The sequence below is a fragment of the Gymnoscopelus microlampas genome (assembly GCF_963454915.1).
Source record: "Gymnoscopelus microlampas genome assembly, chromosome: 9".
In the NCBI taxonomy this organism is placed as follows: domain Eukaryota; kingdom Metazoa; phylum Chordata; class Actinopteri; order Myctophiformes; family Myctophidae; genus Gymnoscopelus; species Gymnoscopelus microlampas.
Genome location: NC_139946.1, coordinates 36353098 through 36367266, shown reverse-complemented (window position 1 = coordinate 36367266; position 14169 = coordinate 36353098). Strand labels below are relative to the sequence as shown.

The 14169-nt window shown below is 43.2% G+C and overlaps 1 protein-coding gene across 1 annotated transcript; it reads left to right on the top strand.

Moving 5' to 3' along the window:
• Positions 1-818: 818 nt before the first annotated feature.
• On the top strand, positions 819-13651 carry LOC311051521 (kelch domain-containing protein 3-like; the record flags this gene model as incomplete). Its single annotated transcript, XM_084066099.1, has 5 exons — positions 819-849; positions 5873-5959; positions 11667-12633; positions 13331-13396; positions 13516-13651. 5 exons carry the CDS (start codon positions 819-821, stop codon positions 13649-13651), a joined length of 1287 nt encoding a protein of 428 aa, XP_083922225.1.
• Positions 13652-14169: the final 518 nt, after the last annotated feature.

The window sequence follows — 14169 nt, the reverse complement described above, 5'->3', positions numbered from 1 at the left end:
TGACAGGAAATCACTGTCACACTTCACAGATGAACAGACATGGGGATGGGGTAGGAAAGGAAGGGGAGGATGAATCAGAACTCCCCAGGGAAGGAAGCAAAGGAACAAGTCGTCGGTATGGGTGAAGGGGAATTTGGCAGGAGCATGTATTGTACAGCGTGTGTGTGTGTGTGTGTGTGTGTGTGTGTGTGTGTGTGTGTGTGTGTGTGTGTGTGTGTGTGTGTGTGTGTGTGTGTGTGTGTGTGTGTGTGTGTGTGTGTGTGTGTGTGTGTGTGTGTGTGTGTGTGTGTGTGTGTGTGTGTGTGTGTGTGTGTGTGAGAGAGAGGGGTGGGGTAAAGATGGAATTGTATTTGGATTAAGACAAAAATTAAAGTAGAGGAGAAGACAGAATTGGAGGGAAGGACGGCGAACATGTGCAGCTGGTGTTGATTTGCATCTTTTTGTTGTTGCTATGCCAATTGAAGTTTTTATTGAAAAGAATGCATATACATGACCATGTATTTGTACATATCTACTGTAGAAGGTTGAAACACAAAAAAGCTCGAGAGCTTATTTTGGTCCATGTGTTTGGGGTGGGAGCAGAGACATACAGAACAACATGGGTACTGTAAAAGGAACCTGTTACAACTCTGCTAATTTATGGTTAGGTCCACCTGCTATTCAGCCAGCTCTTAATGGAGGACCTAATGTTAACAATGGAGCTAATTGACTTAAGGCTTGCAGGTAACCCCATTCCACATAACTGCTGAAAAGTATGAAAATGACTCGGTTTCCATGCAGCTTTTGAAGCTTTGAAGTTTGATTAATCCTCCCTACACATGTCTGTGTTCTGCCACTACCCGCTAACAGGTAACCCAGACTGTAGGAGTCGCACAAAGATTGCCCTCTCCACCCATAGCTTCGTTTAATTGGCTCGGCAACAGATTTGAACTGGAAACATATACATTAAGGTTTTAATAGGCACCAGGCGACTCCCTGGAGTGGCTGGAGTGACCGAGGCATATGAGAACAGAAGCTGATGGAAACAGATGATCCGCTGGGGCGATCCCTGATGGGAATTAGCTGATTCTTTGTTTTGTTCTGTTCTTTATTCAGCAGCCACAAGGTTGCTCATCCATACTATCCATTATCAACGCCAGTTTGACAATGTCCTAGCAGTGCGGAAAAAAACAACACTATTTTCAATAGGTTGTTGACAAATAGGGACCTGGATATTGGGTAGGGTGCGCTGGCCCGAAAAAGGTTGAGAATCCCTGGTGTAAACGCTCCGTTAAGCCGTGTGTGCACCATGGTGGATTCAACTCTGTGGTGGTGGACATGTACTATACCCCTGCGCCACCCGAGTGTCCATTGTTGTCTCCGCCAGGCCGTAAGGCAAGGCGAGAGAGTATGTTTTACCCTCCGTCCGTGTGTCCGTCCGTGTGTCCGTGTGTTACCACCAAATCTCCGGCACCGTTGGCCCGGTCGCTGCGAAACTGTGCACACACACTCAGAACCACAATTCAGAACCTCTGCCTCAAATTTTTCACATGGGCCTGTTATAGCGCCACCAGGAGGCCGATTTGTGCAAAACCCATTTTTTCACATTATTCCTACAGTTTTTAACCAAACGTCATGCAAATCGGTACACAGTATCTCTATGGTCATGTGATCAACCCTGATCTGTCCGATTTCCCATATTCCATCCTTATTGGTTAAGGTTGCCATCCAAAGTTTGCAGGATTGGTCCGTTTTGAACAAACTGCCTCAAACCATGAACGCAGCGTGCGATTTCCATGAAATTTCACACGCACATTCCCACTAGGCCGAGGAAGAAATGCCGCCCTTTTCACATTGGCCTGTTATAGCGCCACCAGCAGGTCTAATTTAGCAAAACACATTTTTGGAACAAAATGCTTCAAATCATGAATGCAGTGTCCGATTGCCGTGAACGACCTAAGAATAAATGGCACCCTTTTCACATTGGCCTATTATAGCGCCACCAGGAGGCCACAATAACGTATCTGACCTGGCGGAGACCTGTGCTCCGAGGAGCACTTTATCTAGTTTTGCATCTTTCTGTGCCGTTAGGGGATGGTCTGTGCCTGTGGAGATGGGGAGGGAAGGTCATCAGAGTCTGTCCGTGGCTCAACTAAACGTCAGTAGGGTTGTGACGAGAATTGCAGCCACCGACGTGTCCTCTGTTTGCTGTCACTCCGATGTGGCGCGCACAGATCACAATCTTGTTTACTCATCGACCCATGTGAGCCTTGTGGTTTGTTTGTGTGTGTGTGTGTGTGTGTGTGGGGGGGGCAGGCATGTCTTTATGTATTATAGGCACGGTTTTTCTTAGTATCCACAGGCCTTTTCTAGTCTCTGATAAAAAAAAATAAAGCATCCATTCTGAGTGCTGTGGTTGTGGCAAAGCCTCAGGAGTCCGGACACGCCATCCTGGACAAAGCATGAAATGAAGAGGAAATATTGGTCACACTTGTGGATCACACTGGTCTGTTTTACGTACATGTTTTACTAGTGCTTTGCACACATTCTCACACAGGCATAAACATTGACATGCATAGCACCACAAACATACACAACAGGCCACGAGAGGCTGCAGAGATTTGATGGAGGACAAGGACATTATGCTAACCTCGTGCCACGACTGCATATGTCACCCCCCCCCCCCCCCCCCACACACACACACACACACACACACACACACACACACACACACACACACACACACACACACACACACACACACACACACACACACACACACACACGCACACACGCACACACACACGCATTGTGTCAAACTGTCAAACATCAACCCTGTTATTGACTGCGAATAAAGGGTCAGACAATCTCCATATGCACATATTATCCTTGTGTGTGCACACTTGTATGTGTTGGAATCTGCATTCTCTTGTTCATGAGTGACAACTGTATATATATCCCCCATTTTCAATTGTTTTTATTATATTTTGACTTGCTTTGGCAATGTAAACATGTTTTCTCATGCCAATAGAGCTCCTTTGAAGTGTGTGTGTGTGTGTGTGTGTGTGTGTGTGTGTGTGTGTGTGTGTGTGTGTGTGTGTGTGTGTGTGTGTGTGTGTGTGTGTGTGTGTGTGTGTGTGTGTGTGTGTGTGTGTGTGTGTGTGTGTGTGTGTGTGTGTGTGTGTGTGTGTGACTTTGATGTACGTGTTTGCACCTGTGCATATATTTTTCATTGCCTAATGTCAAGTCTCCTTATTAATGTATTCCCTTTGCTGTGAGTATGCCTATGGATCGGTGCTCCCTTCTGAGCAGTAAGGTAAATACAGTCTTGCTCTCAGGTTATTGGGTCTTTTCCCTTGCCACTGACATCTGTTTGATCTAGCCCCTACACCCACCTCCAATCCTACGATCAGCCAACACAGGCCATCTGTCCCTCCCTTCCAAGCAACCTGGCCAACACTCCAAGTGGCCTAGACTCTTCTGGCATCTAAGATGACCTCCCTCCTTCAGTCAGGACTGTATAGTCACTCCCCATCTTCTGCTGCAGTCCGAAAACTCACCTCTTCAGGCTCCACCTTATTCCTATCAAAATATGTTTCTTAATATTAGTACTTATTGTCCATTTAGATTGGTGTTATTGTATCTTTTTCAGATGTACCTTGTTACTCTTCGCTATACCAAGTGTGTTATTTAGTAAGTCATTTTAGACAGATGCTGTTGATGTGTACCTGCTCTCCTAGTTACTTTGTAGCATTTACAGTACTTGTTGTTTTGGCATTCTATCCATTGCCGCTTGGAGAGAGAGAGAGGGGGGGGGGGGGGGTAGAAGGATAAAGGGAGGTGGACGAGCGGAGGTATGATTATGAAAATTTGGCAGAGGATAGAACTAAAGGGCCTGAACTCTGGAGACCGAATGACTTGGACTGTGGACCTATTTACATTTACCTGAGTGTGCAATTTGGATTACTTTGTTGTACACTTTGTTGTCCAAGACTATCTAAGCAGTAGAATAATTAGTCACGGTCGCCATGTCAATCACTGGTTCCCAAACCATTTATGAAACGAAACTTGAGCAAACGAACAAAATTGAAAGGCACACCAATTTGTGATTTCTTGAAAATATAACACATTACATGTTAGACTTGTTTGAATGACAAAATGCCAATGATTTAAGTAGCATTTAAATGATTGCCACTGCTGGTGATAGTCACCAGAAACCATCCTACAAGTAAAAAAAGTAGCAGCTACTGGACACAGCTAGGTCCATTACATTTCTTTTTAGATCCTCACGTGATTGTGTCAATACACGTCATTTATGATTACCAGTGATATTTCTTTTTCTATGTTTTGTATCCAAGTCCATTAATATCCAGCTGCTCCGTCCAACTACAGCCGGAAAAGAATCTACAGGTGTGTGGATGACATTTGGTGTAATGAAAGTGGCCTTTGTGTGTTTGGTGGCGGTTGGGTAATGATGACTGTGCACTCACACACCTGGTTTGCTCTGTTCAGACATCAGTTGCCAAGGAGTGTTTAACCCCATTTTATCACACGGCTTGGTTGAATGCTTGACTCTGATTGTCTGTTATTTCTCGATAGCAGACCACTGTTATGAAGAACACAACATTGCTATGGGCGGAGAGTGTGCGCCACTTAAGTTTGGTTTTAGCTGTATTCAACATGGCAGCCATGTAATCAAAGTAAACAACACACAATAGTATTTTACAGCTAAATAGTACACTAAGAATGCTTCTAAAAACATTTGAGGGGAGAAATATACAGTGCAGCAACAGAATATTGATTCATATTTGATCAGCACTTTTTACAGGAATTTTGTGAGCCAACATGTTGTGCTGGACACACCTGGCATAATCTAATGGACTATTTTCTTTACCGTAAGCAATTAAATACTTTTAAAATAAATGAAATTGGTTTGTTATTACATTTTGTGTCAACTTCTTCATTGTTTTATTAAAGACGAGCTGAAATGAAAAATCACACCCAGTGTGAAGTGAGCGGTGATATTTATGAGTTATTCATTTCATCATGCATCTCGGTAGCCAATCACAGCGCGTCCTGCGAAGTGACGCGCTTACATTTTTTACATTATTATTCATTTCATCATGCGTCTCGCTAGCCAATCACAGCGCGTCTGCGAAGTTTGAAGTTAATTTCATCATGTGTCTCGCTAGCCAATCACAGCACTTCACACTGTGTGTGATTTTTTTTTTCTGGGTGTGAGCTAACTAATTCAGTAATGAGTGACCCGACCCCTCTGCCCCATTGCTGTGATTGGCTGAGAAACACCCAGCATATGTTTCTCTATGAACCATGTCACGATATGGTTGTGAAAACCGCTTCTGCTGGTCTTCATAAGCGAGAAAATTAATGGTGAGCCAGTCATTGTTGAGAAATAATGACCAGCACACCATTCATTATCCATAACCATGCCTAAAGTATTATACTAGGCAGGCTTCATAGAAAATGTAAAATTATTTTGTCCCTTTTTTTTTTTTAAACGTTATTATTTACTTCCTGCTTCAGTACTAGCCTTCCAGCAGGCTCCTCTTGTATAATGCATGTGTTTTCTATGACCTTAGTTAACATAACTTACAGTGGTGTACCAATTGTTGCAACACATAAGGTACAATAAACCCCCAACACAGGGCACTCAGTTTACACACACATTTGCACTCAAAGGACCACAATGGAATCAAGCCCTCAAACTTTTTTGTGTTCGATCTGTTTGACAGATATGTACAAATATATGCAAATGTTTATGCATGTCTGTCAATAATACACATCAATCAATCAATCAATCAATCAATAAAAATAAAAATATGGATTCGGATGATTTAGGCCGGTATCTTCAATTCCCCATTTTGTCTTGTAGGCAAACTGGAGCGGATCCAAACTATCACCCATAACGGTGGTAAGCTGTGCAGTCGCCACCCACTCAATGCATTTGCAGAGGATACAGGTGAGCGGCATACTGTAGGCCTGCAGTCGTTCATGGCTGAACCCACTGAATGTTCATGAGGAGCCCTGATTTAAAAAATCGTGCAGTGTGCTCACTGCCCCTCTTTGAAATGGTAATAAAGCCATGTGGTGTGACATATGCAGGTGACATGGCGGGGGATGAAAGGATGTGAGTCTATGGATGGATGATATGGCGGAGTGGGAAGGATGCAAGATGTGTGGTGAGTAGATGGAATTGTATTCTGTATATGGGTTAAACTATGTATGTATGTATGTATGTACATTATGTATGTATGCTTCTGCGTCTGTATGGAGTAATGGATGAATAGCACTGTGAGATTTGTTAAAGTGTGGACAGGATTAATTTAACCAGGCTGAATAGAGTTTTCTCTCTTTTTCTCTCACAGAATAACCTGTTGGATCCCAACCAGTCAGCATTCAAACTATCCATAAGCACTCACCCCGGCTGCGGGAGGGAGAGCCACTATCCTGATTCAGCAGCATTTGACACAGTGAACCACCCTTTCTGACCTTGGCGTCACTGGAACGGCCCTCAAGTGTTTCTCCACCTACCTGACTGGTCGGACCTACCAGGTTTCTTGGAAAGGTTTGCTTGCACCCCCTTGGTTCTTGAATCTGTCATCTCTGCTCTCAAACTCCCCTATCAGAGTTAAGCTGATGATACACTGTTTTTCTCCTTCCCTCCCTCTGCCATATAGGTTGAAGAGCACATTGCTGCAGTTAAAACAGTAGACTCACTCCCCATAGCCTGAAGATTCAAATCTCGCGTTAGGTTCCTCTATCCCTTCTTTACACCTTTTCTTGAGAGATGCTGGTTACTTGTTCTCATGTTTATTTGTTATTTAGAAGAAAAAAATGTATTTAGACTGCATATTGTTTGGACAGATGCTAGGTTCATTGTTTAACTGGGATCCTAGTTTCTTTGAGGCAGTACATTGTTCTCTCTGCACTCTTCTTGTGTGACTATTTAGCACTGTTGTTTGTTGACTAGAGTTCATGCTAACTCTGCTTACTCCGATCTCGCACTTGTTGCTCTGGAGAGCGTCTGGTAAATGCCTAAATTGTAAATTGAATGAATAGAAAGATTGAGTGATAATGCAATAGAGAAGTGAATTGCATGGAATGGAAAGTATGGAGAGCGTGAAAAACAGTAGGGGGTAGATGGAAATGCTGTAGGGGTGTCACACAGTGGTAGGAGGGGTGAGGGGTGGAGGAGTAAAGGAAGATAGATGGGTGGAGGAAAGGAGGAGAGATGAATATAAAAATTAGGCATAGGATGCAGCAGTAATAGCCTGGAGACAGATTGACTTGAGTGGGCTGTGGACCTATTTACATGAACTATCTCCCTTCTTGCCCTTGCTCCAATGGTGAATACATCTACAGAACATGCGGGAACGCAGCAAAGCTCATTTGTGCCTTAAAGGGCAATGACAGTTTATTTTTAGAATTGCAAGTTATTCTTTTGGTGTTTGACAGTCCACTCAATATTTATGAACACAAACAACTTTCAGCATGCTGGACAGCCAGAGATCCAAGGCTTTCATCTTTGATAGCCTGCAGCTGTTCCATTTGCAACTTTGTGAACTTGTGCAAAGATTTGCTGAACTTTCTCATCCTGTGACTTTTATACTATACTGTAACATCTTATATCCCCAGAAAACCATATGACATCACTGCCATCTTGTTCCTTTGTTGTGATTTTCAGTAAGTTTTTGCGGTGAAAAGTTGCTGTGTGCGCTGAAGGTCTCTTCACACTTGTTTCTGGCGTTGGAAGACAGCAAAGACCTTTCCTGATGCGGGCCAAAAAGTCATTGAACAGGACAAGAAAGACATACACAGAGTGTATTTTAGGGTCACTCGTTGTCAAATAAAATTAATATCGTCATGGATTCTGCTAAATTGAATGTGGCAAAAGTTTCAGTGAATGGCCCTTATAATTTGTACATGTGTTGTACACATGTACAAACAGAAATTCAGTGGCATCCTATCCAAGAGCTTTACCTCACCTGACACTTTCAAACTTCCTCACTGTACACTTTCTGCTCTCACTGTTACGATAAGATAAGGATTCCTCCTTTAACTTTTAAAAATGTCTTCCCCTGAGATTTTGCAATATATTCAGCTGCTTTGCTCGGCTCTCTGTAAAGATACAAGTCTACAGGAACCTTGATTGGATCCTGAGACTAGAGCACCTTGTCTGCTTAGTTGAGTGTAAACAAGCTTCCATGCATTTTCCATTTGTCTCGGCTGGCACTCAGAAGCAAGTGCTTTATCCCACTGTTTCTGGTTGTTAAAGGCTGAACCTTTGGTTTCGGCAAGGCTGTAACTGCTTTATTCATATAGCATCAGGCTGCAGTAACTAAGTAAAGAATAATTTAATGTTATCTCCTTATTGTACGTCCCTTTATTATAAATAATTAAAAGCTATCCCCCACAGAATGCTTACAGAAAATGACATTGGGACAAAGCCAAACCCATTACTATTATGTTAAGAATACCATAAATGAGAGTGCTCCTGTAGCTGACCAGATCACAATGTCCCAAGTTCATAAAGATAATAGTTATTGTCCATGACGGAGGCGCGCCGACTTAGCAGAGCTTGAGGCAGAGGAGGCGCCAATTTCCCTGGTTCTCCAATTTCCCTGTAACATATGAGGTCCACTTTTCAGATGTACATGCTTTCAGTAAAGCTTTGACCATAAAAGAGTTGAGCGGATGTGAGAATAGAAGGGTGGTGTTTTATTTATGTTGTGCATGCACTCCCTTTCTTCCATTCATAGTTATTTTACTTTATGCTTAATTCTCGGTCGTACAACGGTGATGCGGCACGTTGTGAGATTGTAGATCAGCGATTTTCAGCACAGGACACCATCGTATGACTAAGTATATTTCTGGCTCGTTACACTCCTGCCCACTTGATTCTTATGATTCTTATGTAGGCTACATATTCCTGGTTGGCCTGCAACATCAATATTTAACTATCTCCGTTCTGCCCAGCTCTGCACTTTGAATAAGGGAACTGTTTGCCCCGTAGTTGTGTGTCAGCTCCTGAAATGTGTGCAATACAGCGTTCATTATCCTGCATTAGCGGCCATGTCACGCGGAAAGGCATACGAGTTGCTAAACACATTTGGCCTGCAGCTTTAGACCTGTGGGCTTTCTGCATCTGGCTCCTGAATGTGGCAGAATGTGCCAGTGTGTCTCTGTGCGTGCGCGTATTTGTGCGTCTGTGCTCATCTATGATGAAGTCCATGATCCACATTTCTCAGACTAACTAGCAGTAACTAGGCAGCTTCGTAGAGATGTGTTTTGCCTGGGGGAGGGGGGGGGGGACCAGTCTCACTGCATATACATCCCCGCGCATCCCTGTGACATACAACTCAGCAGTGATAGATTTAAACAAAACAGGTCATGTGAAATTAATTCCCCTGTGTCCTTTGGGATTGACATAATCTATTTTACCATCCTAACTGATAGAGTTAGCATGGTAAAACCATCTTCCAAACTGCTGTGTAATCTGTTTGAGGATTACTCTTGTAGAAACAGCCAGGGTTGCCCAGTCCCCTAACCCTCCCCATCCACCCCTCTACCCCACCCCCCCATCCCCTTCCCACACATACCGTATACACAAGGGCCCCTCCGGCCCTCCAAAACTGCTGACAATTAGTTAAGTGTTTGCAGGGCCGTAGCAGGACTTTAGAAAATACCTAGGTCATGAGTCCCTCTTCCCAACACACAGACCTTTTGAAGACTAAATAAATATGTTGTTGTTACATTCTTGTTTTCGTACATAAGAACGTAACAACGCTTAAAAAGCATAACATGGAGACAAAGCTTGCCAAAAGTGTCAAAAGTTAATGTAAAACTCATCTTTGGATAGCCTATAGCCACCATCTTGGAAATAGCAAATTAGGGGTTCAGACACACCCGATCGTAAAGTGATTTCTAATGGAAGAAAAAAAAACTTCACATGATATAATTAATACAAAAGTTCAAGCCAAAACCTTTTTCAGGTGGCGACCCCGAGAGTTGCTGGCTCAGGCTCCCTCGCTAAATCATTAGAGCATGCCCTGGGCTACATCTGGGCCAGGTTTTGTGCTTTTTTTTTTGTGTGTAAAAATACTGTATCCCTAAAGCCCTGGACTATTTATAGTTTTACATCTAGACTCATTAATAGCTCCTATTCCTGTTACATGGGAAACATCAGATACTCCCATGTGGCCCATTTTCTAACGCCTATTGTATAATTAAGGCTTGTCAGTGTAGTCGAGGACTGCAGCAACAGCACTGCGAGACCCAGACATAGGGTCATGGTCTGTTCTGCAAGCCCACCCACTCCTCACATCAGAAAGAATTTGTTGGAAACCAGAATGGATGAATAAAGCACAGGTTTTCTGCTGATGGACACAATAGCTAAAGGGCAGAAATATGAATTAATGCCTGAATCAAATGCTATTCCAGTGTGTCTCAAATTCTCACACTCCATTTGACTCCATCTCTGATCTCTTTATTTCAAGCTATTCTCCGGTGTTTTCTTCTGCCTTATTTACATCGCAAACAAATGACTGAGCCACTCAGAAGTGAAATCTTTTCAAGATCTGACTATGGAGCATAACATTAATCATTTTGAATATTTTGGGTCATGTGTTTAATTCTATCAGTGATACTTTTTATTATCAATACATTCATAACAAATATTTGAATACATTTAAAGTCAAAGTCAATTTAAATTGATAGTCATATCTGAGACATTAAATCAATCAAATCAATCAAAGGTATTGATCTACATAATGAGTTAGAGTTACATTTGATCAGTAGAACAAACAAGAGGGAAGGTGGTGTGATCCTGTATTTGGCCAGTGTCTTCATTATATAACTGTATTTGATAATTTAATGGAATGCATAACTGTGGAAATTGAAAGGGAAAGGATGACAAATATCATATTAACATAAATTTGGTAAAAGCATTGGATCACAAAGGGCTTAAAGAATGCATACAAAAAGAATACTTTATTGACTCTAACCCATAAAAACCACAAGAAAAGAAAAGCTGAAAAGCAAAGTTTACAAAACTAAGTTGACATTTATGCAACAATAGATGTTAAAATAAAATAAAAATAATATCAGGTACTTGAACAAATAAATAAAAAATGTATAGGAAATATTCTACCCAATTTCTTCATGACAATAATAAAAACATGAATGAAATGGTAAATTCATTTTATTCCTTTTTAGCGGCGCTAGCGATCCTGCTCTATACCTGACTTTGTCCAGAATCAGAATCAGAATCAGAATCAGTTTTATTGTCACATCACAGGTTTACAAGGTATCAAAGGCGCCGCTACCTTCACACAGGGTGTGATTTTTTGTAAATGTTGGGCCTAAACTTGACTTCCAGAGCATGCCTGGGATTGGATTGCTATGGCAATCAGTTTGACATAGGGAGTCAACAGGTGTCAGTGTACCTGATTGGCCAACCCAACCCATCATCGGCTTTGCGGATTGACTAAGCTGTGCGTGACATTTGTGCCGCTGTACCGATATAAGTGGTAATATGCACAATAGGACTCATTCTTTACAGGGCAAGCCTGGAATAATTTGTTCTTATTTACAGTTGTTGTTTGAAATGTTTAAATGGACGGTTCATCTGAAAGGACCTAACATAATCCGTCATGCTGGCGTGGCAGTCCAGCACAAGGTGTACTGCTTTGGAGGGTTATCCGATGGGAAGACCTACAGTAACGAACTTGAGGTCCACGTCTTCAACACCGTGTCTTTGCGCTGGATGAAGTTGCCCCCAGTGGCAAGTGAAGGAGGTGAACCTTCCCTTGAGGTTCCCTCTGTGCGCAAGGGCCACACAGCTGTGCTGATAGAAAATGTAGATATTGTCTACATCTGGGGAGGGTTAAAGTACAGGGGGTACTGCAACGTGCTTTATGCATTTGATGTTAACACCCACAAATGGTCCAAGCCTGAGGTTTCTGGTGCTGTTCCTGAGGCGAGGCGCGACCACTCAGCCTGTGTCTTGGGGAAGGTCGTGTATATATTTGGAGGATTCAACAAGCTGACTGCATGCACTAATGATATCTTCAAGTTGGACACTGCCACAATGGTCTGGTCTTTAATTGAAACCAGAGGCGACACTCCAGAACCAGTTTTATTCCGTCACTCTGCCACTATCATTGGGACAAAGATGTTTGTATTCGGGGGGCAGGCGGACCAGACTGACTACGACAACAACATCAAAGTGTTTGACACAGAGACCAAGTACTGGCTGAGCACAACTTCTGCACAGCTTCGTCCAGAAGGACGCGAGGGTCATTCAGTCTTTGTCTACAATGGAGAGCTGTACATATTTGGCGGCGAAAACACTTTCAAGAGAGAAGGCAATATCTACAATGACCTGTGGAAATTAAATCCGGAGACCTTCTCCTGGAAGAAGGTTGAGCCCAAGGGGAAAGGCCCATGTTCATGGACGTCTAGGATGTGCTGTTGCAGGGTGGGAGATCGTATCATACTCTTTGGAGGATTAAGATCCATCGTTCATGTAGATGACCTGTACATCTTAGACCTAAGTCCTAGCCTGAAGACGTTATGCAAGCTAGCATTTATTCAGTTTGGTCTGGAACAGTCGGACATCCAACTCGACATCAGGTGGGAACTGGCAGCCATGATTTCCGACAGCAGGAAAAAAAAGAAATCCCGCTGCATGCTTATGTAACAGGCTCAGGTATTTGTATGGAGACAACCACCGTATGCCACCTAGAGGACTTTCTTGTTCTACAACTGCCTCTGATGTGGTGGACTGAAGTTTAGCAACCTCTATAAACTACAAGAAATAGTCGAACATGACAAGGTAACTGGAGTTGTCTCGACAACTGAGATAAGCCCTGACCTTTTGTCAGGTACCGTCAAGAGTCTCCAGGGAGGAGAGGCTTAAGAGATTACAGCATGTTTTGGGTTTACATTTGGCATTTTTCAACTGCCACCTCTACCTTGCATTTGGTGATGCCTTGGTGGCACACAATAATTTTGTACAGTATGTACCCCTGTAAGAATGACCAATCTGGTGCCCAGTAGGCCCTGGGCTACGGCGTGGGTCGTCTGAGACAGCCCAATAAGTTTAGAGTGCCTTGTAATGTTATACTTTTTTCCCACTTTAGTCGTTATGCCAATTGACCAATTCTCCATTTCACCTGACAGTGAGGATTTCCACTGGCAGAAAGTAACGCATGCAGAGGATCAGGCTATCTTTGGAGTTCCACACCCTACTTAATAATGCACTCTGACCTACCGGTGGGAGTCAAAGTGCAGCAACAGATGTCACCCTCCCCGCCTGTCTTCCCACCAGCGAACACGGCCAATTGTGTTCGTCGGAGGGCCTAGCCCAGCCCGCTACACCCCTCTTCTCCACCCGGTAAATCACTCCAAACATGAGAGGGAGAGAAGTGCGTCTGGGTGTGGACAGAGGGTGTTGCATCTGGTTTGAGAGCTATGTGATAATCCCCCTCAAGCCTGCCAATGCCCTTGAACAAGGTGGGGACTGGGGAAGCGCTGTTTCACTTCTCGTTCCAAGCTGCGGGAGGCAGTGTCGACAGAGGTTATGTCTGCTCGTGCCATCAGGCCCAGAGCTTTAATGGTGGCAACTAAAGCCATGGGCTCAAAGGCCTGACAGCGACCCCTGGTTCGATTCCCAGCTGGCCAGACCATTTGCTGCATGTCACTCCCCTATCTTGCCGTGTTTCCTGTTTCTATCAAATAAAGGCTTGAATTATTATCCTTTAAATATTAGATTTTGTTTTGATCATGAATTTATTTTTTTACGATGTGGCTTTGTAGGACGCAAGCTGTCTACAAATAGATCCGTCTGTGAGTCTGTCTATCTGTCCGGATCTAATCTTGCAAGTTGCTGGACTTATCAGTGACACATCTTTATGCACATAGCCAGTAGGCCAAGGAAGTAGTCACACATTTTCACGTTTTATAATATACACATATACATTTTTGGGGCGGTGTAGCCGCCCCCTATAAGTGAGTTTTGGACACCGACCAAAAAATTTGTGTACCCCCTAACCCTTCCATTGTTAATGCAAATCGATACTTTTTTCATATCAGCCAATCACATTACAGCTAGTGTCATCACCACTAACTGTAATGTGATTGGCTGACTTTGCAAATTCAGGACTGTGA